This window comes from Pinus tabuliformis, chromosome J (genome assembly GCF_031772625.1).
Source record: "Pinus tabuliformis cultivar Carrire ecotype Pingquan chromosome J, CPIR1, whole genome shotgun sequence".
Classification (NCBI taxonomy): domain Eukaryota; kingdom Viridiplantae; phylum Streptophyta; class Pinopsida; order Pinales; family Pinaceae; genus Pinus; species Pinus tabuliformis.
Genome location: NC_142295.1, coordinates 381,276,269 through 381,303,868, shown reverse-complemented (window position 1 = coordinate 381,303,868; position 27,600 = coordinate 381,276,269). Strand labels below are relative to the sequence as shown.

Genomic DNA, 27,600 nt, shown 5'->3' with positions numbered 1-27,600 from the left:
AGATGCATCGCACCTTTAGCACTGGGCAGTCTGTATGGTCTTGCTTTGACTAGTTCTGAGTAGTTTTTCATGGAGAACTTCTGAGAGATGATGTAATCAGCTGACCTTGCTCCTTTAGGGTATGAAACAACACTTTTAGGGACTTAGGAGCCCTTGGTTTATGGACATGTATGATTGGGGTTGCAGTGCCCAAATATGTCTATAAAAAATATTATTATCATATCTCATAGGAGGTATACTTTCCATTTCTAAATAGTTAGAAACCCTAACATGCACTTGTTCTTTATTCAATGTTTGGGTAATCCATTTCAACCTCATACATATTAGGCTGAAAGGTGAGGGAACATTCACCTCCAATCTCACATTATCTACTCCTAAATTTAACTCAACTCTAACCTTTTCATCGACATATGGAGCAACAAACTTCTCTCTCCCTTCAATCTCTGAAGAACAACACTATGAAGTAGAAGATCTCACGTACTCATCAAAATTTACATCTCAACTAAACATGATGTGATGGAGCATTGATCCTATACAATGTAGAAGTATCATTGTATCCAACAACAAAAAAGGATGTCATCACGACATCTTAAAACTTCAATAAATGGTAAGCATGTGTTAATTTAAATGAATCTAACTATAGATTATTAACCATGTACCTAACTATATCATCTATCAAGTCAGCTTCACGAGCCAAAATTTTCAAGAACTCATGACCATGGGCATATCTCGCATGCACATCAAAACCTCCAACAATTGGAGCATCAACATCAGCAAGGTCAGCTCCCTCTTTTTAAGAGAATCCTAAAGAAAGAGTATCATCATAGTTAACTCCTCTCTAAGAGAATCCAATAACCATGTATTTATACTCTACAAGACCCCCATTAGTTGCAAGCTTGGAATCAATTACTAATTTCAAAATAGGTTGTGAACCTAGCCCCATGGCATCCCACCATACATGCACTATAGGTGTCTCCTTAATGTTATAAGGCTCATTCAACTTCTAATTGGAATGTAAAAGTGTTATATGATTAAAAAGAAACATGTATATACCACCATTTAGGACCCCTTTGACCAAATTATTTAGAATTGCTAGACTACAATCATTTATAATGAAATTTTGTTCTCTCAAATATAATTTTGCACTAATTTTCTACTAAAAGAGGAATTAAATGAATATTTTTCTTCAAGCCAAGTATAAAAAAATCACCATTCAACTCAAGAAACTATCTCTTTCTCAAAATTCACACAAAAATCAAGTTTCCCAAAAACATTCACAATATGAGTTACCAAGGTATGAATTGGAATGTCACAATCTCTAAAACACCAAGAATAGTCATCATGCCAATTTGAAGCACACCTCAAAGAAAAAAATATGAACAATACATGTCAAACTACCCTTACCCAATCCTCCACAAATAGATGAAGTACTAAGCCTAGGTACAATCCAACTGAAATATCCAACTCCTTATGAATCCCTTGTAGCAATATAAACAAATATACATTTGCAACAAATTCAATGTAAATGTTGTTTTCAGCTTTACAACTTGGCTTTCGATCATATTTGAGAGAGTGAATAAGTCCTCTAATTACTAGATTTTGGGTGAATATTTTGAGTTGAATCTAACTTATAAATGTTATCAACGCGTAATGTTTTTGTGCAAAACAATTTTTGAAATCTAGTTTACACCTGATTTGAAATCTTGAAATTGACTAGTGTGTGTTGGTAAGTTCTAATGCCAATTTGTATTGTTATGTTTTTTAAAATGGTTTATAATGAGAAAAAATGATTTATATATTGTTTCCAACAATGAAATTATAGATCAGTAAACTTTAAAGTTGGTTGTTGATATGGAGATATGGTACATACTGGTATAGAAACTAATTATTGTATTGGTGAAGGAAAAAATGTAGTACCTTATAGCCTCAATTAAGCATAAAAGGGTCTCAAATATGTTACAAAGTGGAATCAAAGAAGAGTTCAAGCACTATACCTACATGGGGTATCAACTAGGGCTCTTGATTATAGAATTAGGGTTTTATGGCTCAAAAGAAATGAATGACAACGACTTTAATGCCATGTTAAGCTAGCAAACATGTTATTCTTGAATATGTGAATACTAATTATTATATCCACACTCAAAACTATATGATATTGTTGATTGAATAACGTCATATTATCCTTATGGAAGTGTCTAAACTATGGTGGATTGTTACTACCATCAAGACTAATGATGTCAAACCTTTAGAAACTCTAACATGTTTTAATATTGTGCATTATTGATTGTTGAGTTTGGTGGTTTATTGTTAGATGAATTGAACACCTAGAAGGATAAGAACCCATGTGGTTGATGGTACTTATCCTTACTCATTGTCTATGGTTTTAATGCATGGATTGACGATAGTATCCTTGTCTTTAGAATGGCTATCATTAAAAGCTAAGATACTCTTCACTTATGGTGATGCATATCACTATTGAAATCAAATTTTCTTATGACTATTATGAGAGAGTTTAATAGTTTTTAAAATATCCATCTTGGGTGTCACATCATATTGTTGATGTGATTTAGTAGTAACATTCTTAAGAATCATGTATGCATATGAAAGAGAAATTTCCTTATGAATATAACTTTTTTGAGTGAATCTCTTATTCATAAAGAGAAATGTATATGTCTATTAACATGCATACATGAGCATTGATATGAATGCATGAATGAGTTGATTGTGGAACAAGTAGTACTTGTTATGTTTTGGGTAATGCCACTATTACATAGTTGAACTCATCTTAAAGGTTATATTTTGAATTATAGTTTTGAGTGGGTCATGTGCTACTCTTTAGAATGAACTAGCATGAAATGCTCCTATAGCAATTTTGCAAGAGTACAAGTGAATTGTGTGACATGATATTTGAGATATGTTTACTTGTTGTTGATACTACCATATTAAATAAACCAAAAAACTTGTGATTATGCATTTGAAATACCATTTGAAACTTTTCATTTGCATAATGGTAAAAATCCATAAAATATATTGATCTTAAGTATGAGTTGAAGTTGTATGAATTTTCTTTCTATATTATGGGTAATGCTAACACTATATGGTTGAGTTTAGTATGGAATTCATGGTTTCAAAGATGTTTAGAGAGAGTATCAAAAGTGTTTTATTGAATGAGGATTATGTAAGCATGATTGCATTTTAATGAATGTAAAATTTTGTAAAAATAGATTGATTTCAAGTTTTACTAAAATACATTTATGAGAAGGAATTTGTGTAGGTAATGCACATGTGCATGTGCACATATGTATGATTATACAAGTAATGCTCAAAATAAAGGCTTATATACATTACACATATTTGTAGTATAGATGCATGGATTTTACTATGAGTATTTGAATGAATCTGTTTAGAAATATTGCTCTAAGAGGGCAGTAAGCCACCCCTTAGAAAGATATGGTATTTAAAGCTCACCTAGAAAGGGAAGAGGAGTATTTTGTGTAAGGTAACATGCAATAGGTTTTCTTTAGCTAATGATTATGATTATGATTATTTCTAGTATGGGTAAAACATTTCCCTCTAATATGGGTAAAATGTATTATAATAATATGTCTTACTCAATGTTTCCCCTATTTTCACCCTTATATGAGATATATGTGAGTGAAAAAAAAAGAAAATAACCTTCATATATTAACATAGAGTATGGTGGCCATTGTCATCATCACATATCCTATACTTATATTATTATTATATTATAGTATATATCTTTTAAAATTATATTTTTAATTTATTCTATTATATAATCAAGGTTTAATTATTTATTATTATCATCATCATATACCATATTCACATGATTATTATTTTATATTCATATGATTATTATTTTATAGTATATAATTTTAAATTTAAATTTATAAATTATTATTGACACTTCAAAAAATTCACCTTCACGATATGATTTGATATAAATACTTAAAAAAAATTAAATAAATAGATAATTATTTTTTTTAATTAGATATTATAGTGATATCTCTAAAATAACATTATATTTTGATTACCTTAAAATTATACCACTTATCTTTTATGAAAAAATAGTTTCATTATATTTGAAGGATGATGGGTTAAGCTGAATATTTTTTACCTAATTCATATATAGAATATAAGTAAATAATTTTATTAAATTCCATCCTTATATAAATGGTAACATTTAAGTGTACTTAAAATTTTGATTTATAAATAATTTTTTTGTTTAAGATATACACAATTTAACACATTCAAAAATGTGATAGATAAAATATACATTTAATATATATATATATATATATATATATATATAAAAAAAAAAAAAAAAAAAAAACTGGTTCATATTAAATAGCTAAAATAAAATCAATCTTTCACAATAAAACATTACTTTTCTTCATAGCTACCAAATACGCCCGTATCGGAAAAATAAATACGGAAATTCGACAATTCGATTCGAACATCGAATAATTCGATCAAAAATCGATTCGGCTTAGTGCATGGATTTACAGAAAATTCATGGTTTATAGCAGGGATTTGTTAATTTGTGTTCTTTAGAATGGTAAGGACAGTAATCTTTAAGCACAAAATAGATAGTTGTCTAATGGCAGATCGGAAATGGAAAGGTTGAGGGATTATAGATAGGAAATGAAAACAAATTTTGAGTAGGTAGGAAATGGAAATAAATTTTTGAGAAAATTTTCCAATTTTCAATTTAAAGGATTTAAAAAACTGAGATAATAAAAAAATAAAATCTTGAAAAGTAAATTTTATAATAATTAATTGATTTTCTAAATATAATATATTTATATTAAGAGAAATCTTATAAAAATATTTTTGAACTTTTAATTTTTAAATATGTATTAATTATAAAAGATTTTAGATAAAATTTGAAATTAAGAAAAGGTAGTTTTGAGTTTAGAATATTTAATTTTTAAATAAATATTAATTATAAAACATTTTTAGATAAGATTTGAAAGTAAGAGGGAAGTTTTGAATTTTGAAAAGAAAAGAGATTTTGGAGATAAGACAAATGTGATTATAGTTTTGATAAGTAAACTGTAGTTTTAAAATTGTTTATATTGATTAAAATTATTTAAATTTCAAAATGAATAGGAAAAAATTGATAAGATATTATTGTTACAAGAAAAAATATATATATATATTTAAATGTTTAAGATATCTATTCTCGAATTTTTTTCGAATTGAAAATTTTCCAGTCGAATTTTTATCGTATCGTATCGAATTCGAATCCGAATTCGAATTCGAACTTGGTAACTATGCTTTTCTTTTAAATTTGATTAATTAACCAATCTGTTAAATACATTGGATTTGCAATATAAATTTTACTCCATAGCCATTGAATACGCAAAATCTGTCCAAATAAATACAAAAGACAACAGCATAGCAACATATTTTTATAACAACAATATCTTTATAGAATGATTTTAAAATTCAATTAATCTTTAAATAATTCTACATTATGATTTTAATAATCAAAACCATTTCAAACATAAAATTTGCACAAATAAATACAAATAACAACAGCATAGCAACATATTTTTATAGCATTTTTTTATTTGGAATGAATTGTGGAGCTGGAATTCAATCGTAACACTATCGTCATTTTATCTTATAAAAGATTTTAAAATTCAATTTATCTGTAAATAATTATATATTGCGATTATCAAAGAGTATCAAATTCATACGAAATGTGTAAAAGAATGTATACAGAGTCACGCATCCCGCTATTCCGGCGCTTCAGGCTCGCCCCCTTTTTCATGTTGAAATTCCTCGGCTCTGACCTACTTGGAAACAAGCATGGTTAGTTATATAAATCTGGGTTTTATGCAGCCAATGAGTTCTACTTCTGATAAGCCATGATCTGAGCAATTAGCGATGTAACCCATCCGAAATATAAGCGAAATTTGGCAAAGAATTGGTGGAGATCAATGAATTCAAATGGAGTTACCACACTGGGAGAAAACGGAGCAGGAAATTCAGCAGCACCTAAAAAGCAATCAAGGCGACCCAAATGTAATTTCTTCACATAAGTTGTCAGTTTTTTTGGATAGAAGTTTCTTTTTATTTCCTTTATACCACATATCTATATTTATTGAAATATGCGTAGATATTGTTACAATTTTTATCTCAATATGATATAAGATATATCAAGTATGACAGCATTCTTGCATGTCCAGATTCACTTCAAAAATAAAGGAAAGAAGCGTTTTGACTTATATATTAGGTATTTAATGCCCTCAGATCAGCAAGCGACTTAACGCGATAACACAGTAGCAGGCAAATTCGGCATTAAATAATATTTGCCCGCTCCCGTGTTATCCAGCTAAACGGCCTGCTGCTCTGAGGGCATTAAATACCCAATATATGGCAGGTTAGCTCCAGCCATGCATTGATGTTTAATTTTCATAAAACACAAATTTAAGTGGTCATGGCATATCTCACATTCACCCCAACACACAATGCATCTACAAGGCCTGTTGAAACCCTACTTGCTTAGATTCTTCCCAACACAATGCATCCCTAATGCATCTACAAGGCTTGTTGAAACCCTACTTGCATAGATTCTTCCCCAACACATAATGCATCTAGAAGGCCTGTTGAAACCCTACTCTCATAGATTCTTCCATGTGAGAATATTGTTTTGCCACACCAGCCATCCGAAATATTTGAGTTTCAAAGGCACATATGCCAAGACCATACCTTCAGAAACCGCCATTTTTCCATTGAACCCGGTTGATCAAGAGTTATATGTTTGTAGACTTCTTCAATAGAGAATTCCTGCACTGACCTCCCGTCCCATTTAAACAAATCAGCCTTATGCCTGAAAGAGATCTTCGCCATGTACAAATTAAAAATATATTTTCCCCATATCTCTACTAATCCCAACTCAGTAGAGCTTATCCAAGTAGAATATAGATATTTTGGATCCCTATCATCTGAATTTATTAGGCAAATTTTACTCATGTCGTGAAGGCACTGGGTGATAACAATGGGCAGAGTGATTTCCCTGAAAACCTCTAATTGGATCCATCGCTATTTCCACTGCAACTCCCAAACCAATCTCCCAGCGCAGATTACGGAGAAGCCACTATTTTAATTTCATGAAGCAATACCCTATGTATGAACCATTTTTGGGTGGAGTCTCGGTCCCATAATCCATTCATGAAGTGACAGATTTAGATTTTTTAGACTGTTTTTCTTAATGATTTGTTGCAAAAGACCAGATCTGAATATAACTTGCTAGAAGCTCTTTATAACCAGTGCCCATCCAAATTTCATGATGTTGTTTAAACCCCATTGACCTTCCTCTTTCTTAATGGAATTGATTTTCTTAATGACTTGTTTGGCATCAAATATAAATGCATCCCATATATAGAAATATTATTTGATATAAAGAATTTTTCTTAATAATTTGTTTAGCATCAGATATAAATGCATCCAGGCGGAAACTTTAAGTTGAAACCAAGGTAGTTGAATCCACAGTATATTGGAGAGACATCAATAGAAAAAATATAATTGGGTCGTATCGACTTTGATGGTACAGAAAATGGAAATCTTGTATCGGTACTAAATTCGAATTTTGCATTTTGGTACACTATGAATCTAGCACTGCTATTTTACTTTTTTGACCATATATAATAACATATTTAATATTTGATCACATCCACTCATAACAGACACGCCCTCCTAATAAAATCTCGAAGACTCACGAATTAATTAATTTTATTTTTGTGAAAATAGATTATTAACATGTATAAATTAGATAAGTTTTTTTTTTTTTAAATACATTAATAACACATAAATTAATTTAATTATTTATTATAGGAAATTATGTTTATAATGTATATATTAAGTACAATTAAACAAAATTAATGGAATCTTATTAGGTGTTTATTGGTAATGCCATCGGAAAATTTGTTTATGTGGATTTTATTCTTTAGAACTCGGAATAATCGTAGCAGTTCACATCATTTTGGTCAAGAGACATGGTAGTTTAGGCCCCAAGCCAAGCCTCAATGGACTGTAAGTCGTGAGGATATAGCGTCTTCTAGCCGTGGACTGTGAAGCCATACACCAATTTACACCAAACAAACAATATCCTTCAGGCTCCAAGGTATGTTTCATACATCTAGTGGATGTTTTTAATTCCTGTGAACTTTTGGGTCGTTTATCTATCTGAATTATTGGCATTATTCCCTATTCATGCCTTTGTTTATGAATGTCGTGTTTATGGGTTGCATCTGGAATGTTTCTTCCGATTTCCCTTTTTCTTTATTCTTCTAGGATTTGGGTCTTGATAGCATGATGTTATTCAACCTCCTACGCTCTGTTATCTGTCACATATTGCTTATATTTTCCCTTGCGTTATATATCCTCTTATGTATTTATATGATCTATTTACACCCTCTGAGACATCGCCCATATGCCATCCGTGCCTAATAAATTTTGGGACGCTTGGTCGATTTATTTCTCTAAGGAGGGACCTTGTCTGCTCTTTAATATTTTTTCATCCATCCGGGAACAGTGGTCGAGTATATGCTATATCTCCAGACCATGCAAACACTTTGGTTTCCGAGTATGTAACTTCTGGGTGACCTGCGAAGGTTGTTATTGTTGATGTTGCAGCGGAAGGTCTATAATTTTATTCATTCGTTGGGTTTCTCACGCCTGAATTGGTCATTCGCCTCTGGGTTTTTGCCTGGCTTAGTATTTCTAGTGCCAGAATTGCTCTATTCTCGGGCGGTTTTCATTTCCTGGGGACTGGCGGGTGGCATTAACTTCTGGGATCACTTCACTTTTACGACATCTGCCTGTTGGAGACTTCCCCATGTGCCCTAGGATCCTCATATATCATCCATTTATATCTGTTTTTATTCCCCGTGTCAGTTACCGCCTTTTTGCCCAATTTGGATGACCTTCTGGTGGCGTACATATTTTTGGTTTTATGTGGTTTTATTCTATCGTTGTGAACATTCCTTCCAATTCCCAAGGGGGATGTAGTTATTTTTGGACCCTGCATATTTCTTTTCATAGATACCCACCTGTACTTCTCCACTTATTGCTAGCAGACAGAGCCTTTGGGATCCGTTTTGTGGTCTTTTCGAGTTCTATGGGGTTATGGAAAGAATCTACTCTGACTCATCTGCCAACGAGGCTATTATCCGAGCCACGATGGATGTTGAATCACACATCCTGCACTCTGCTGGTGCTGACCATCGGGAGGGCCCACGATCACTGGATGTGTGGCACAACATTCTCGGTGATGCTCGTATGCCAGTTGGCGACCATGCATCCCTCCTATAGTAGGGTGGCGGACATGATGCATGTGGATGACATTCCCAACATAGGCATCGTTCTATTAAAACAACCATCTCGCCACCTGCATTGTCTTTGGACAATGTTGTACTAGTTGATAGGATTACTAGTCTGCAGAAACACGCTCTCATCGGAAGGTGGTACTTCTCGAAAGTTAGTGACACAGACATGAGAAACTGGGTTGAGAAGAAGTGGAAGTCGATGCTGGGATACATGCTGACTGTTGTGAGGCTTTTGAAGGGGTGGTATAGTTTTCATTTTCTAAGTCAGGAGGACTTGGAAAATATCAAAATAGTGTCATGGATTAATGGCAAGAGTTTCCTGGCGCTTCATCACTGGTACATTGGATACAATTCAGTTCACAACACGCCACAAAACACGATCATCCGGATGAAATTTTTGAGATTACCAATTGAGCTATGGACAAAGAAGGTCCTTATGGGTATTGGTAATGCCATCAGAAAATTTGTTTATGTGGATCCTCGATGCTTGGGGGCTCCAGACAAACGGGTGGCTTGGATCTTGATCGAAAAGGAATACCGTGGTGGCTTTTCGGACCATATTGATTGGCACAATGCCCACGTTGGCCGGGTGGACGACTACATTGTAGGCCTTTTTCTAGTGCATATTTGAAGTCTCAATTCAGGGGTGGCCGACCTGCACAAAGCATGCGACATGGATATTTTGCTTGGCAAGATATAGGTATTACCCTTGGCTCTTATCCTCCTCGCTCTCATGCTTTTGACTCCTCATTAAATGGTTCATCCCCCATTTTGGTTCCATCTTCTCCTATATCTTCTTTGAAGTCAAATTTCTCGACCCCCTCTAGTCTTGTTACTCGTCCCCGTAAGCCCTCTCCGTGATCAATCCATCCATGTCTGGAAAACACACCACCTTTCTCAGCTCCATACTCAACTCACGACATTCCCTCCACCTCTCATATCATGTACATTCCATCTTCATCACCTTCTCTTTTTGCTAACCAGACTAAGGGACCTAGAAAAAGTGTAACTCCACTCAACTCGCCACTGGACTCTCCGGCTAACTCAGTTGGAAGTGACCTAGACTTTCTTCTTAATAGGAAATCATTGGACTTACAGACCCTCACCATCCACAAGCCATCTGGCTCTTCTACCCCCCACGTTAGCCCTACCTTTGTTAGAAAATTATATATTATGGAGCAATGGAACACATTAAATATTGCAGAAATATAAACACAGAAAACACATAAAACAAGAGAGACACAGATATACGTGGTTCACCTAGTTTGGGCTAAGTCTGCGGAGAAACAACCAGTCCTTCCTTTTATATTATCCAACAAACTGAGGAGATACAAGCTACCGCAGATCCGTTGTAACACCCTCATCGCTCTCAATCTCCTCTCTCTTTCTCACTCAGAATACAGATCTACATAGACGCAATATAGTTCCCTCATATATAGTGAGGGGTTGCCTTCTAGGGCAAAAAACCCTAAATTAAACATAACTTCTACCTTCATATCTCCACCTAATGAATGACCTAGATTGACTAGAAATTACTATACTTTTACAAGGCAATTTTACATCTATTCTTAGCTTCGTCCCCCCTTGGACCCCCCCTGCGAGGAATATTTTATGGGCAGCGTTGCCGCCCCATTTCGAACTAGGGTCCAATGCGGCGATGCCTTTGAATACAGAAGATAATCAGGCTCCACACCCAACAATCTCCCACTTGGAGACTGATTATAGCAACTCCACCGCTGCTTCATTTGATGGACAATTACTCCTCTTTGGACCTGGTTGTTTCTCATCTTCTTCATCATACTTGAATACCAATTGAATCTGAGCATATTCTCAGTTTCTCCCTGGTTACAACTTTTGCTAGCATATCTGCAGGATTCTGGCTAGTGTGTATCTATTCTAGCTTCAACTCTCCATCTTCCAACACTGATCGTATGAAATGGTACTTGAGCCGTATGTGTTTAGTCCTAGAATGAAATGATGAGTTCTTTGCAAGAGGAATGGAACTTTGGCTATCACTGTATAATGTGCCCATATCATGCTCCTTACCTAATTCACCCATAAACCTTTGTAACCAAATCTTTTCTTTACTAGCCTCTGTAGCAACAACATACTCTGCTTCTGTTGTTGAAAGTGCAACAACACTTTGGATTTTTGAAACCCAACAGACAGTTATTCCACCTACAGTAAATACATATCTTGTAGTGCTCCTCCTATTATCTCTGTCACCTGCCATATCTGCATCAACATATCTCTGTAGAGAAATGTTTGAACCACCAAAGCATAATGCTTGATTTGTGGTACCTTTCAAATATCTGAGAATCCATTTCACTACCATCCAATGTTCCTTTCCTGGATTGTTCATGTACCTGCTTATAACTCCCACTACATGTGCAATATCAGGCCTTGTGCAAACCATTGCATACATTAAGCTTCCAACTGTTGATGCATATGGAACTTTAGACATATAATCCATGTCTTCTTGGGTCTTTGGGCACATTTCCTTACTAAGTTTAAAATGGCTAGCAAAAGGTGTACTAACTGGTTTTGCATTGTGCATATTAAATCTTTTCAACACCTTTTGTATGTACTCATTCTGAGACAATGTTAGTTTGTGATTTTTCCTGTCTCTAGTTATTCTCATACCAAGGATTTGTTTTGCAGCTCCCAAATCCTTCATTGCAAATGAATTTGCCAATTTTCTTTTGAGAAAATTTATTTCCTGCATGTTAGACCCTGCAACAAGCATGTCATCTACATACAATAACAATATAATATAGCTGCCATCATTTTGCTTTTTCGGATAAACACAATGATCAAAGTGACATCTAGTATAACCTTGTTCAGACATAAACTTGTCAAATTTTAGATACCATTGCCTTGGAGCCTGTTTTAAGCCATACAAGCTCTTCTTCAACCTGCACACTAGTTTCTCCTTCCCTTTTACCTCATATCCTTGTGGCTGTTGCATATATATCTCTTCCTCCAAATTCCCATGGAGAAAGGTTGTCTTTACATCTAACTGCTCAAGATGCAAATCTTCAGCTGCTACTAGACTTAGAATAGTTCTGATTGAAGTCATTTTAACAACAGGAAAAAATATTTCATCAAAATCAATACCTTTCTTCTGTGCAAACCCCTTCACCACAAGTCTAACTTTGTACCTCTGTTTTCCTCCATCTTCTTCCTTCAACCTGTAAACCCATTTATTCTTCAATGTAGTTTTTCCTGCAGGCAACCTGACTAAGTCCCAAGTCTGGTTATGCATTAAGGAGTCCTTCTCTTCTTCCATGGCTAGCTCCCACTTCTTCCTACTTTCAACCTGCATTGCTTCTTCATAACATTCGGGTTCACCAGAATCAGTCAACAATAAATAATATAATGAATGTGAGTATCATCCAGGGGGTCTACTTATCCTGGTAGATCTTCTAACACCACTTTCAGGTGTTTGGGGTGCCTAAATGTTGTTGTGGTGGTTGTTGATTATTATTATTTTCAAGCACCTTTACTTTTTCAATGATCTCATCAAGGACTGCATATTCCTTGTTTTCTTTTTCTTGTTTCTTTTCCTGCAACTGATTCTTATACAAGACCTTTTCATTGAATATTACATCTCTTCTCCTAATGATTTTTTGTGATTTTCGTAATCATATAAGCGATAACCAAAATCATTAACACCATATTCAATAAAGGTACATTTCTTTGACTTTGCCTCAAGCTTTGTTCTATTTTCTTTATTAATATGGACAAAGGCCTCACAACCAAAAGGCTTTAAAAAAGAGTAGTTTACCATTTTACTTGTCCATGCTTCATCTGGAACACCACCATCCAAGGAACTTGAAGGCCCTTTGTTTATTAGATAAACAACAGTATCTAAAGCATCTGCCCAAAATTGTAAAGGAAACCCTGCATGCAATCTCATGCGCCTTGCACGCTCCATGATTGTTCTATTCATCCTTTCTCACACACCATTTTCTTGTGGTGTTCATGGAACAATCTTCTTCCACGAATTTCATGCTCTGAACAGTACGTATCGAACTCTTTGCTACAATATTCACCTCCATTGTCTGATCCGAGACACTTCAATTTCTTTCCTGTCTCAATCTCAACCAAAGCTTTCCATTTCTTGAAAGTATCAAATACATCAGATTTATTCTTAATACAATAAATCCAAGCTTTTCTAGTTGCATCATCAATAAAAGTAACATAATAGCGAGAGCCACCTAGAGATGATACGTGAGCAGGTCCCCATACATCTGTATGCACAAGCTCTAATTTTTTGCTCTTCTTTTCTTTCCCAACTCTCAGAAATCTAACTCTCTTCTGTTTTCCATAAATGCAATTCTCGCAGAATTCCAAATCAACATTCTTCAAACCCTGCAACAAATTCCTTGAGTGAAGAATCTTTATCCCCTTTTCACTCATGTGTCCGAGCTTATGATGCCATAATGCTGCATCTGCTCCTTTGGAAGTTAAAGCATTAACAGAGTTAGAAATACCATTGCATAAATACAATGTACCAACCTTTTCACCTTTTGCTATTACCAAGGCTCCTTTGGTGACCTTCCAAGCTTTATTTGTGAAAGTTGTCTCACAACCTTCACTGCCTAACTACCCTATTGAAATCAGATTTTTCTTCAAATCTGGAACATGCCTTACCTCCTTTAGTAGCCATTGGTTTCCATTCTGCTGTTTTACAAGAACCTTACCCATTCCAACAATTTTACAGGGTTTATCATCACCCAAACGGACTTGTCCAAAATCTCCTTGAACATAGTCATGAAAGTATTTCTTATCAGGTGTGGCATGGAATGAGGCCCCTAAATCTACTACCCGGGAATCAGTAATATTTTCGAAAGAAAGAATCAAAGCATCTTGTAACACCTCACCTGTCACATTTGCTTCATGATTGTTTTCTTGTTGTGCATATCCTTCTTTTCCCTTCCGAGATCTACAGTCTTTCTTTAGGTGTCCTTTCTTTCCGCATTTGCAGCAGACTATCCCTGATCTGGACTTGGATCTGCCTTTCCTTGATTTACTGCGATATCCTGAGCTCTTTCCTCTTTCCATTTTTCTTCCCCTGGACTCTGCACTCAAAGCATTACCCGATGTCTCACTGAAGCTTTTTTTCACATTTCCTCGCTAAGGATAGCACCGATAACATCATCATACTTTAAAATACTAGATCCAGAAACAGACTTACTAATGGCCATTACTAAACCATTCCAACTTTCTGGCAATGAGCACAAGAATAACAGAGCTCTAACTTCATCATCAAAGTTTACCCCTACAGAACATAACTGACTTGTAATAGTATTAAAATAATATAAATGGTCTGCAATAGATCGACCTTCCGACATCTTCATACTAAATAACCATTTCATAAGAAATACCTTGTTTGAGGCCGATGGTTATTCATATAGTTTCTCCAACGCCTTAATCAAACCCTTTGTCATTGTTTCCTTCGAAATGTTGAAGGTGACCAACGCTGCGAGGCACAACTGTACAGTTCTGAGTGCCTTTCTATTGAGAAGGCTCCATTCTTCATCTGTCATACCCATCAACATCTTTGTTTTTCCGCCCAATGGTAGGTACAGATATTTTTGATACAGATAATATTCCATCTGTATCTTCCACAGCGAGAAGTTTTGGCTGTTAAATTTCTCGACCCTAAACTTACCATCTTCCGCCATTGCTACCGCTCGAACCAGGAATCCTTCTCTCCTGCGAGTTTGTTAGCCAAAAAAGACCTTTGGCTCTGATACCAGTTGTTAGAAAATTATATATTACGAAGCAATGGAACACATAAAATATTGCAGAAATATAAACACAGAAAACGCATAAAACAAGAGAGACACATATATACGTGGTTCACCCAGTTTGGGCTACGTCCACGAAGAGACAACCAGTCCTTCCTTTTATATTATCTAGCAAATTGAAGAGATACAACCTACAGCAAATCCGTTGTAACACCCTCATCGCTCTCAATCTCCTCTCTCTTTCTCACTCAGAATACAGATCTACATAGATGCAATACAATTCCCTCATATATAGTGAGGGGTTGCCTTCTAGGGAAAAAGACCATAAATTAAACATAACTTCTACCGTCAGATCTCTGCCTAATGAACGACCCAGATTGACTAGAAATTACTATATTTTTACAAGGCAATTTTACATCTATTCTTAGCTTCGCCCGCCCCTTAACCCCCCTGCAGCAAATATCTTACGAGCAACGTTGCCACCCCATTTCGAACTGGGGTCCAATGCGATGATACCTTTGAATATAGAAGATAATCAGGCTCCACACCCAACAACCTTTGCAAGTAACATCACTTTCAGGCGGAAACAAAACTGTGGAAGCTGACATTTTAGAGGATGTCCCAGGCCTAATCCACTTTCCTCCCCAATGGACTAATTTTTGGTTGATGTGCCCATTGCTAACATCCCCCCCCACAGGCCCTTAGAGCATGGCTGGCCGAGCTGAAGTCTCCATGATGTTCATTATGTCCCTCAATATACGGGGTTTGGGGGCTACCCTGAAATATCGATCCCTCAAGAGTCTTTTCTTCTCTCTCCATCGACATATCATTCTACTGCAAGAATCCATGCACTTTGTTCCACATGTTGTTCAATATTTCCAGAAAATGCTCCCGGAATGACATATTTCTACTATTGTGGTTGAGGGTCTCTCGGGTGGTTTAGTGGCTATTTGGGACCCTAGGTGGGACAACATTAAAGCTTATAGATGTTTTGCGGGCATTTTGCTTGAAGAATATATCCGCGGAATAGGTGGCCGCATCCACATTTTGAATACTTATGCTCCATAGAGAGATAGGGCCATTTTCTCAGACCAGTTATTTTCTTAAGGTATTATGGAGTTCGCCTCCCTCATTATTGCAGGGGATTTAAACTGTACAATTTTTTTGGAAGAAGTATGGGGGAGGTCCCAGAGGATTGACGCATTGGCGGGGATGTTGTGTGATGCTCTTCTAGCACACAACTTTGTGGACATTTGCCCAGATGAAATGGCTCCCACTTGGGACAATGGTGGAGCTAGAGAGGCATATGTCGTCAAGAGATTGGATTGGCTTTTAATGCATGAGTAGTTGGTTTCTCATCTGGGAGATGTGCACTTGAAGACTATCAGTAATTTTCTATCAGATCACATATCTATCACACTTGTATGGAGAAGGTCGAAGATGCGACTGGGCATGCCATTTAAATTTAACAGTACTTGGTTAGATGATCCAGAGTTTAACACTCTGGTGCGGGATACATGGTTTCGTGATTATGAATTTGGATCTCCCCCTATGATTCATATACTAGACAATCTAGAGACCCTCCACGGGGAGGTTAAAAACTGGCAGAAGAGGAAAAATCAGTCTGTGGAAAAAGAAATCAATGATATACAAAGTGAATTGGACCTCCTCCTCCCCTTGATGGCCACAAATAATCTTCTTGAAGCTACCCGTTCACACATTCTGGAGCTGGAATTAAAAAGCAAAAGAGTCTTAGATATTGAAGAAGCCAATTGGCATTTAAAGAGTCGGGCTATCTGGATTAAAGAAGGGGACATAAATACAAATATTTTCCATCGTTTTGCAAACCATAGGCGCAATTCAAATGCTATATGGGGGATAGATGATGTTGATGGAAAACATTTCCAGTCACAGGAGGAGATATCCAAAGCCGCGACCTCCCATTTCAAAGAGGCATATGGACGCAACGAAAACATTGTTGTTGAAGATCTCATATGGGGGATTGAACATTTCCTGACTATGTACGACCAAGAATCAAATGATGCGCTGTTTAGAAGCATCACTAAGAATGAATTACTCGGAGTCCTTAAATCTTTCAATGGTGATAAAAGCCTAGGGCCGGACGAGTGGACTATGGAACTGTTCACACATTTTTTTTATCTTTTCAAAAATGATCTATTGCACATGGTAGAGGAGTCAAGACTCACTAGGGAGGTTCATCATCGTATTAAATCCACATATATTGCTCTTATCTCGAAGCGCAATCCTCTTACTTTTTTTGCGAACTACAGGCCAATCTCGTTGTGTAACCTTATCTACAAAGTTTTCTCAAAAACCATTGTTGGGCATATGCGGGGTACTCTATCTCGGCATATATCTCCCGAGAAACATGGCTTTCTATAGGATAGAAAAATTCATGATGTTGTTGCAAATGCACAAGAATGTTTGCATTCGATCCATAAAAAACATCTCAATGCGACCATCTTGCAAGTGGATCTGCAGAAGGCTTTTGATTGCCTGGATTAGGGATACCTCAGGCTGGTCCTATTCAAAATTGGCATAAAACCCGATGATTTGAATGGATTATGGCGTGTGTGGTTAATGTTAATTATTATGTGATTATAAAAGGATAACGTACAAATTTCTTTCGGGCTGGGCAAGGACTTAGAGAGGGCTGCTCTTTATCTTTGTTATTATTTGTCTTGGCTATGGATAATTTGAGCCTGCACATTTCTAAAGCAGTGGAACGAGACCAATTCCAGGCTCTGAAGATGGGAAACAACATCAATATATCGTATGGCTTATTTGTAGATGGCGTACTCATCATGGGTATGTCGAATAGATTTCCATGGTTGTACCCTTTTCATATTTTCAAGAAATTTTCCAATGCTACCAGTTTGTATATGAATGTACACAAATATATTATCTATCATGGAAATTGTGACTAGGACATCATTGCAATATAAAAAAATTGTTTGGAATCGAAGCTGAATTGATGGGTCATGGTATGAAGTACTTGGGATACCATATCAAACCCTGTAAATATAGGAATGCTAACTGGCAATGGCTTGTAGATAGATTCTTTAAGAATCTTTCTAGGTGGTAATATAGATGTCTATCCCTGGGGGGTCGTGTCATCCTTACACAAGTTGTCCTAAATCAACTAGGGGTATACTGGGCTCATCTTTATCATATCCCTGCAGCCATCATTCTCTGTCTCAAACGCATTATGGTTAACTTTATTTGGGGGGGGAGTCATGAGCATAAGAAATATCATTTATCTAAGATGTCCACGATCACTTTGCCAAAGGACATGGGTGGATGGGGGATTCTAGACCTATGTCGCTTTGGGAGGGCGTTATTAATGAAGTCTCTATGGAGGGGTATCTTTGGGTTTGGAACATGGAGTCTTGTCATCAGACATAAATATTTGAAGGACCATGATTTCATATACTGGTTCTGAAAGGGTTCTATTGGAGCTATAAATGGATCGGCTATCTGGCTCATCTTTCAAAAAGTTGCTAAGATCTTTCTCCAACAATTGGCATGGAACATTAGATCGGGCCACAAAATTTTCATTGGTATAAATCACATTTTGGGTGTTGCAATGATGTTATGATCTTGGAGCGGCTAATACATTCCTTAAAAGGAAGAAGCATATAGTTTTGGAGTTAATCCATTTCAGTATGGAGGGGACCATGCCCAGTCTAGAAGAATGCACATGAATTGGGTCTTCTTGGACATTGGGACTTGGAATGGAACCAGATTGTTACCGGTATGCAACAACTTGGGATATGTTGTGCTGGCATGCATGATAAATTAATATGGTTAGGAAAGATGAAGAAATATAGCATACTTGTTGCTGATACATACCACACTCTCTGTTCTGTGGATGCACAACTAAGGGAGAAGCATGTTTTTTTTGCTTTTTGGAAAACCAAAATACCAAACAAAATCATACTTTTTACATGGTTGGTTTTCCATAATAAAAATCTTACTTGGGAGAACTTGCAAAAGAGACAATGGCAGGGACCTAACATCTGTTCTATCTATAAAGAGGAAGCGAAAAATAACAATCACATTTTCCTCAACTATCAATATATGGTTCAGGTATGGGAAACGTTGTCTTCACGTATTGGTTTTCCGTATATTCAATATGATTGCATTGTAGATTGCTTGTATTGGTGGAGCTATCAAAAGTCTGTCTGGAGACCCATTCCACTTATTCTATTTTGGGAAATATGGAAGTGGATAAATATATGCATATTTCATAATTACTCAGGAGATTTCTATAAGGTAATCGATAGTACTTTAATTAATCTTACACTGCATACATCTAATGATTTTTTCTCCCAAGCACCTCGTCACAAGAGGACTGAACTTCAGATAGAATACCATATGGGATTTTTTGATGGTGCTACACAATGGAACACATGTGGATGTTGTTTTTGGATTGCCATCTCAGAGACATGGCCATACATAACTTATTGGCATGGAGGTAGCAGCACCAACACTAGGGTGGAAGCAATGGCCTTATGGGGCCTCCTATGGTTCACCAACTTCCTTGATATCCCAAACATTCATATCAATGGGGATTAAAAAATTATTATCGATCAAGTTAAGGGAAATGCAAGCATCTCAAATCCTTTATTACTTGGCTGGCTCAGAAGAATTGAACTACTATAATGGTTTTTCCTCTTAGTGGGCTTTCCTAAGGTAAATCTTGTGTTCTCTTTGTGTATTGTGATTTCTACTATCCTTAGAGTTTTATGGTTGAATTTTTGAAGTATAATTGCTTAATGATAAACTGGAATTGTTAAAATAATTAATTTATATATATATATATATATATATATACATATATACATATATACATATACATATACATATACATATACATATACATATACATATACATATACATATACATATATATATATATAGATATAGATATATATCATTTGAAATAATTGTGAGTATTTCAGAAATATTGTGCTTGAATCTATTGCACTTAAAAACTCAACATAGATGTGTGAGAATATTGAAAGATCATTGTTGTGAAAGAGGGAAATGATGTAGATAAAATACCAAGTGAGGTAGCTTGCAGGAGATTAAAAAAATACTATTATTTAGATTGCACATGTTAAAGAAGACAACACAATAGGAAGAAATGGATTTGTTACGATTGGGGGAGGAAGAGGCAACAAAAGAATATATGAAGGTGTTGTTGATGACCTTGGAACCATGACGAGGGAAATGGTGGAAATATTGAATGAAATTGAGGTAACATTAAAAAGAAATCACCTCATTAAAACAAGAGTGAAGATGAAGAGGAAAGGCAAGTAGTTATAGAACAACTAGAGGAATTGCAAAAGATGGAGAAAACTCAAATGAAGAAGTTACATGTATATTCTAGAAGTGCATATCAAGAAGAATTAACGGAGTTGATTGAATACATTCAACATTGTCTCAAATGCCATGCAGTTGAATGATTCATGAGAGTGAAGACGACTTGGAGAAGGTTGCAGAGCTATGCATATGATTGATGGTAGTAGTTGAAGATGGAAAAAAGTGAAAGACGAAAAATTGAGAAGAGTTGGTCACTAAGTTAAGAGGTATGTTTGTAGCTTTTATGTTTTGAACATGTTTACAACATAAGGGAAACTAAAGTAGAACAATGTTTCTGTAGAGAAATATTTTAAGTAATTTTGTAATGTGTCCATGAGAGTTAGTGTGTAAGAGAGCATGAGGAAGAAATTATGAAATTTATGAATTATTTGAAGATTTCAATTAGAAAGAAGACTTTGTAGAAAAGATGCATTCATTACAAGAGTAATGTTGTTTTTCATTGAAAGTGGAGGGGAAATAGTTGAAGAGAAATCAAGAGAATAAGTAGAGAGATAAGGATAAGAAAAAATATTTGAGTTGTTGACAAGAATGATGAAAGTTAAGGGTATCCAATTTATCTTCAATATCTGTTAGTTCCTTCTCATCATCAACTTCATCTCATGAGCCCAATTCATTATTTATCCCTTGTCCTTTTTCAATATCCTTGCATTATTATAATAATAAGACCATTAACTCTTAACTAAATATGCAAAACACTCATCCTCTTCCCAGTGACGATTGAATTTAAATTGGCATGGAGAATTATTACAAATACCAACTAACTTTGAAAGAACAAAGAAATGGTGTAAGTCCTAACTAGTACCTACCCATAGTCTCACTCTTAGATTATCATTTAATAATGATTCAAAGATTTAAAAATCATCTATCATCTTGAAAATTATATAAACACCCACCTTCTTATTTCTACATGTGGGAATTAGTGAAGTTTTGAAGTCTAAAATGAGCTTCATAACAAAAAATATTTAACTAATATTTAAAAATAATAAAATAAGAGTTACAAATTTTCAAAGGGAAAGAGAAAACTAGTTTTTTATCATAATTTTGGCTTAACTCTTTATTGGTTTACTCAAAGTTCAATTGTAAGCATATGTTGGACCTGGAATTAAAATGTGCATCCAATGGTTACCCGCTCCACATACCTTTGATAGATCCATAGTAAGATAAAATGGAAATACATGAAGTTTTGTGTTTTTTTTTAAAGAAACATACTTTCTTCATGTATTTCTAGTTTATCTCATTACAAGTTTGTGAAATGCATGTAAAGTGGGTACTCATTAGATGCAGAGTTTAATTCCAAAGCCAATGACTAGCCTACACTTAAACTTTGTGTAAACTCATGAGTTAAGTAAAAAAATATGATAAAAAAATGGTTTCTTTCTTTCCTTCCAAAACCTATTTACCCTTATGGATGACATCATCATCTAGAATCTTATTGGTTCTTTTAAAGTTGATGTGGATAACATATTTTTTGTTTTGAGGGCCATTTTTTACCTAAAAGCCTCTATTGCTTCCTCTTGATTGAAGCCACATATATGAGACCTTTATCATCTACCTTGGACTCATAAAGTATTTCAAAAGGGGATTGGTTAAAGCATTCTCTCCCTAAAATATGAAATATTCATATAGAGAAATTAAGATGTCCTCCCAAAATGTTATTCTCATGATCTAGAAAAATATTGTAAAAGAAATTATCCTAGAAAGGAACTCTATCTAAATAGGGCCCATATATGTTCATGGATCGATAACTCCTTCCCAAATCCTAGGCATGAACCATAAATCCTAAATCTAATACAAATGACCACGATTTAGAACAAAAATACACACTAGTGTTCAAACTAAATATAATCACCCCACATCTACCTTTAGATAAGAGAAGAACTCCGTCAATTGTTTCTTTGCAAGGACATCACATATCTTACCACCTTCCTCAGAATTTAGGCATAAACAAATGATTAGAATCCTACACTTTGATATTTACTTGCTCTAATTTCCCTTCCAATTAAAAGTTACCTACCAAAAAGGAAGATATGATACTTTTTTGGCCTCCATTATTGCCTTTTTTACCAATAACCTCGAGTAAAGATAAACCTCCATTTAACCCCTTTAAGATCACAAACACCTTCTCTCCTTGACCTCAAAAATATAAAAAAGTGGGCCTTCTCCTTCTTTATTATCTCCTATTAAAGGAGACAATACGATAAAAGCTTGGCAAACCTCTTATTAAGAACCTTTCCCAAGTTACCTTCCATAATCACAAAGGTTGTTTGAGAAATTAAATTTCTACCGACAATGAGTAAATGAGAAATCACCCCTTTAGAAACACTCATTTATTTCATCACCAATCTATAAAAAATCATTATAGTTTTCATAAGCTACAAGGTAGAAGGTTATTTATTTACATATCTTAATGATGTACACAAAATTCAAGTAAACGGTAATGCAATGGGTTTTAAGTGAGTTATTCAAAATTATGAGAAACTAGTAAGTTTCAACATTTTCATGGATATGAGTCATAAATTAATGTCAGTCTAAGATGTCTATATCTTGATGCAATGGATGTTAAGTGAAATATTAAAAATTATGAAAAATTAGTTAGTTGCAACTAAATCTTGGGGATATGTGTCATTGATTAATCACTTACTCATCCAAAATAATCTTGAAAATATCTCATATATTGAATTGTCGAAGTTCCCTAATAATTAAATATAAGAGTTAAGCCAAACAAGTTTTGACTAAATAGTTCATAAGACAACCCTTTGTAATTTTTTGTAAAAACGTAATCCTTATTATGAATAAAACTCCAAAATGGAACACATTTGAACAAAAGAGGAATCTTGTGATGCTACATTATTATTATATCAATATCGCAGAATCTAGAATATAACGTATTCAATTTTTCATTGACTTGCTATTAGTTTTTCTTTGACTATAAAAATTTAAAATTTATTCAAAGTTTAACATTATAAAATTAAATTTATTATTTTTAAATAAAATTTATTTCTATTTATCTCAAATATGATTGGTTGAAATGTCTCCCCTCTTATTGTGTAATGATGACAAGAATTGAACTTTGTGTATTTTATTATTAATGACTACGTACTATATCATTAATTACTATGTACAATAAATATAAATAATTTGAAAGATAACATTATATATTAATTACTATGTACCATAAACACAAATGATTTGTAATTATATTCAAAAATTTCATTTTCTCAATGGTGTAAAGTATTAAATGGACAATTTTTATGGGTTTTATTTTTTAATTTATGAAAAAATGATTTAAAAATATAAATTTGAAAAATATATGTAAAAATAACATGTGTACAATTTGTACAACTTTCATTATATCAATTTATACTCTAATGACATGACATGTGTACTATAATATGAGCATTAAATAAAAAAATTGCCATCATTCAATATTAAATAAATAATTAGTAACTTGTTATTATTCTCTTCAATATCAATTATATATATATATATATATTATATATATATATATATATAAAACTAACATCTATCTACAAAAAAATGTTTAATTATATTAAAAAAAATTAATAAAAAAGGTTAAACAAATATTCATATAACTCATTTTACAATTTTATTATTGTTTGGAGTCCATACAACACATCATGACATTACAATATTTTATTAAATTAAGTTGCACAGAATGCTAGCTATGCTGTCTTGTTTCTTATTGAAATTTCAAGTTATTTATATTGTTAATTACAAATGTATATTTAATTTAGTTGGTGTTGTGTTATTAAAGCACTTTTACTATTGAAGCAAAAGTGTCATTAAAGTATTTTTGTTTTGTTATTTACAAATGTATATTTAATTTAGCTCAAAAATTAATTTAGCTGATCAAGTCACCTTTGCTATGTTATGGGTTGAATTTTTGAGACACCTTTGGATTAGACTTTGTCTTAACCTTTGCTATTCAAAAGTCATCAGTTCAATTCTTTAAACATTTTTCAATTAGACTTTGTCGTAACCTTTACTGTTGAAAAATCATGAGTTCAATTTTTTAGACACCTTTAGATTAGACTTTGTCATAACCTTTATTATTTGAATCAGACTTTGTCATAACCTTTTGAATTAGACTTTGTCATAACCTTTATTATTTGAATCAGACTTTGTCATAACCTTTTGAATTAGACTTTGTCATAACCTTTGTTATTAAAAAATCCTTTGTTATTTGGATTAGACTTTATCATAATCTTTGTTATTAAAAAACTCATGGCTTTAATTCTTTAAACACCTTTGGATTAGACATTGTCGTAACTTTGGATTAGACTTTGTCGTGGGTTGGTACCTTTACCTTTCGAGGACCGCCGCCCATTCACACTCGACAACTGTCCAGTGTTCATCGGTTGCATTTATATTTTACATCCCCTCTGCATATATAAAACAGAGTTGTCTGCATACATACCAGTGCAGCGGAGCGGATTCGATCCAATGCAGATTTCAAAGAGGCTTCCACTGTCGGAAAGTCCGTGGATTGCGAGGACATTGGTGGCAGTAATTGTCGTCACAGTTGTGTTCATCTCGTTACAGATATGGCAGGGCCGGAGGGATGGGTCGGGCCTCAAGGATTACAGCTTAGCAGGCTGCACCTCTTCTTCTCCGCTTTCATCCGGTCATGGGGTTGAGCGTGACCAGCAGTGGCTTCCGGGCGAGGTTGCGAGGACGCTTGTGCACTACGCGACGAGCAAGATCCTGCCCCAGCAGAAGAAAGCTGAAATCAATCTCACCCTGGAAGTACTTTCTGTGAGAAGCCCCTGCAATTTCCTCGTCTTCGGCCTCGGCTACGACAGCCCCCTTTGGAATGCCCTCAATGCCCATGGCAAAACCGTTTTCCTGGAAGAGGACTCCAATTGGATACGGAAAGTCGTGGAGAGCCAACCAGGAATTGAAGCTTATCACGTCCAATACCAAACGAAAATGTCCATGGCGGACGCCCTGCTGCACAACTACAGAAGAAATGGATCCTCCTGCAGCCCCACCCGGGCCTTGAGGTCCTCCAAATGCGAGCTCGCTCTCACCAATTTGCCCGCGCTCATCTACGAGACGGAGTGGGATGTGATCATGATTGATGCCCCCCGTGGTTACTTCGATGCCGCGCCCGGGAGAATGTCCGCCATTTTCACGGCAGCCGTGATGGCCAGTAACAGGAAGAAGGAAGGATCCACAGATATTTTCCTTCATGATGTTGATAGGAGAGTGGAGCAAATGTATGCCGGGGAGTTCCTGTGCAGCAGCAATCTGGTGGGATCTTTGGGGAGGCTTTGGCATTTCAGGGTTCCCCCATTTTCCAGGATGAAGCCCACCAGCGGTAGCACTGACGGCTTCTTCTGTCCGTCACCTATGAGCAATAAGGAATAATGGTTGCAGTGTTTACTCATCATGGTATTTCCGACCGACAATTGGGGATGGAGAACAATAAGGCTTAGCCCTTCATCTCTGTTTTCAACAATATGCAACTGCACTTCTTATTTTCCATGTAGGCTTTCCCTGTAGACAAAATGTATGGCAAATTTAGTACATAGGCACCAGTGCATCTGTTTATGACCAGTCCTAAGCCTTACACAGCTCATTAGAGGAGAAAATCCAGATTGCATTTCGCATAAAGAAGGGTATTTAACATTATCTATTTATGTTTAAATTATAAATGTTATTTATGTTTAAATTATAAATGTTTTTTATATGTTTTGATAGGTGTGTGGGACAACTACTAGTTCCTGCACAACAATTGAATAAATGTTTGAATTACCCCATAAATGGAAGTTCAAGAGATGATTATTAACTGTGTGTAATCAATACCAATTCAGTAAATGTTGGAATTACCACAAGACTTGGGAATTGAGTAGTTATCACTTCAAAGTCTAAATATTTGAGATTTTGATGTAAAAGGCATTTTTTCGGCTCTCCAAGATTTGGGCTTCTTATAATTGGTGGTTGTCTGTGATTTAGAGACACTGTGATTGGTTTTGTGAATGAGACAAAGCTCAAGAGAATTACCCATTGATTCGATATACTTTAAATAGGTTGATGTTGAATATCTTTGCTTTGACGATAGATTCTGTGTGGAATGTTTGTTTGTAGATTTTATGTATAGTGTGAGTGTTTTTGCTCTGTGAATTTGATTTCAGGGCCATTGGCAGTGCATGAAGTGGTATCAAATTAACTGATTAAGTGAATCCTGAGAGTACGGAAACTCTTGAATGTGGCAGATGTTTTCAAATAAGAATAAAGCGTTAAGTATAATTTTTTAAGAAGAGTGAGAGGATGTTGAGCTTGAGTTGTAGTTGATTGTGTAGAAACGTGGTAGAAAATTAAAATATTATTATTGTGAAAAGGGAAATAATGCAGATAGAATACTAAGAGAGGTATTTTGCATGTGGTTAAAAAAATAATATTGTTAAAATTAGGTATGTTGAAGAAGATAATATGATCCTTACAAGGAAAATTTTAGGGGTTAATATTTGTAGGTGGGTTAATTTTTCATCATTTAAAAAAAAATGGCCAACTATCATTTTTCTTAAAAATGATTTGCCCAAATTTTGTAGTATAAAATTGCTTTACCTTAAAAATCGTCAAAATTTATAGAGACTATGTATATATAAAACCATTAGAAATTTGAATAAGTTTACAAAAATATCAAGAAACATTTTATGGTTTGCATATTAGGGAGTTGTGAGATTTCCCTAAGTCACTAAACTTTAAGATAAATTTCCATCCTTAAAATTTTCTTTGATTTCTTATGATGGATATAAGGAGAGACAACAAAAGAAAGGATGATGAACATTAAGAGAGGCATGAGGTAAAAAAAATAGTATTGTTAAAATTGGGCATGCGGAAGAAGACAACATGATGAGAAGAAATGAATTTTATACCACATGATGAGAAGACATGAATTTTTATGCTGGATATAGGGAGAGACAACAAAAGAAAATATGAAGTTGTTGTTGATGACCTTGTAGTCATGATGAAGGTGATCATGGAAAGATTAAATACCATTGAGTTAGCATGAAAAGTGAAACATTTCATTTAAAAAAGAGTAAATATGAAAA

General features: G+C 34.8%; 1 protein-coding gene across 1 annotated transcript; it reads left to right on the top strand.

Annotated features, from left to right (window-relative positions):
• Nucleotides 1–5,776: 5,776 nt before the first annotated feature.
• Nucleotides 5,777–26,058, top strand: LOC149227351 (arabinogalactan O-methyltransferase 1-like). Its single transcript, XM_089375485.1, has 2 exons — nucleotides 5,777–6,051; nucleotides 24,963–26,058. Exons 1-2 carry the CDS (start codon nucleotides 5,967–5,969, stop codon nucleotides 25,910–25,912), a joined length of 1,035 nt encoding a protein of 344 aa, XP_089231611.1. The 5' UTR covers nucleotides 5,777–5,966; the 3' UTR covers nucleotides 25,913–26,058.
• Nucleotides 26,059–27,600: the final 1,542 nt, after the last annotated feature.

Coding starts and splice junctions, on each gene's coding strand:
- LOC149227351 (XM_089375485.1), top strand. CDS start 5,967: ATGAATTCAAATGGAGTTACCACACTGGGAGAAAACGGAGCAGGAAAT. Junction 6,052..24,962: donor GCAATCAAGGCGACCCAAAT/GTAATTTCTTCA, acceptor CATACATACCAG/TGCAGCGGAGCGGATTCGAT.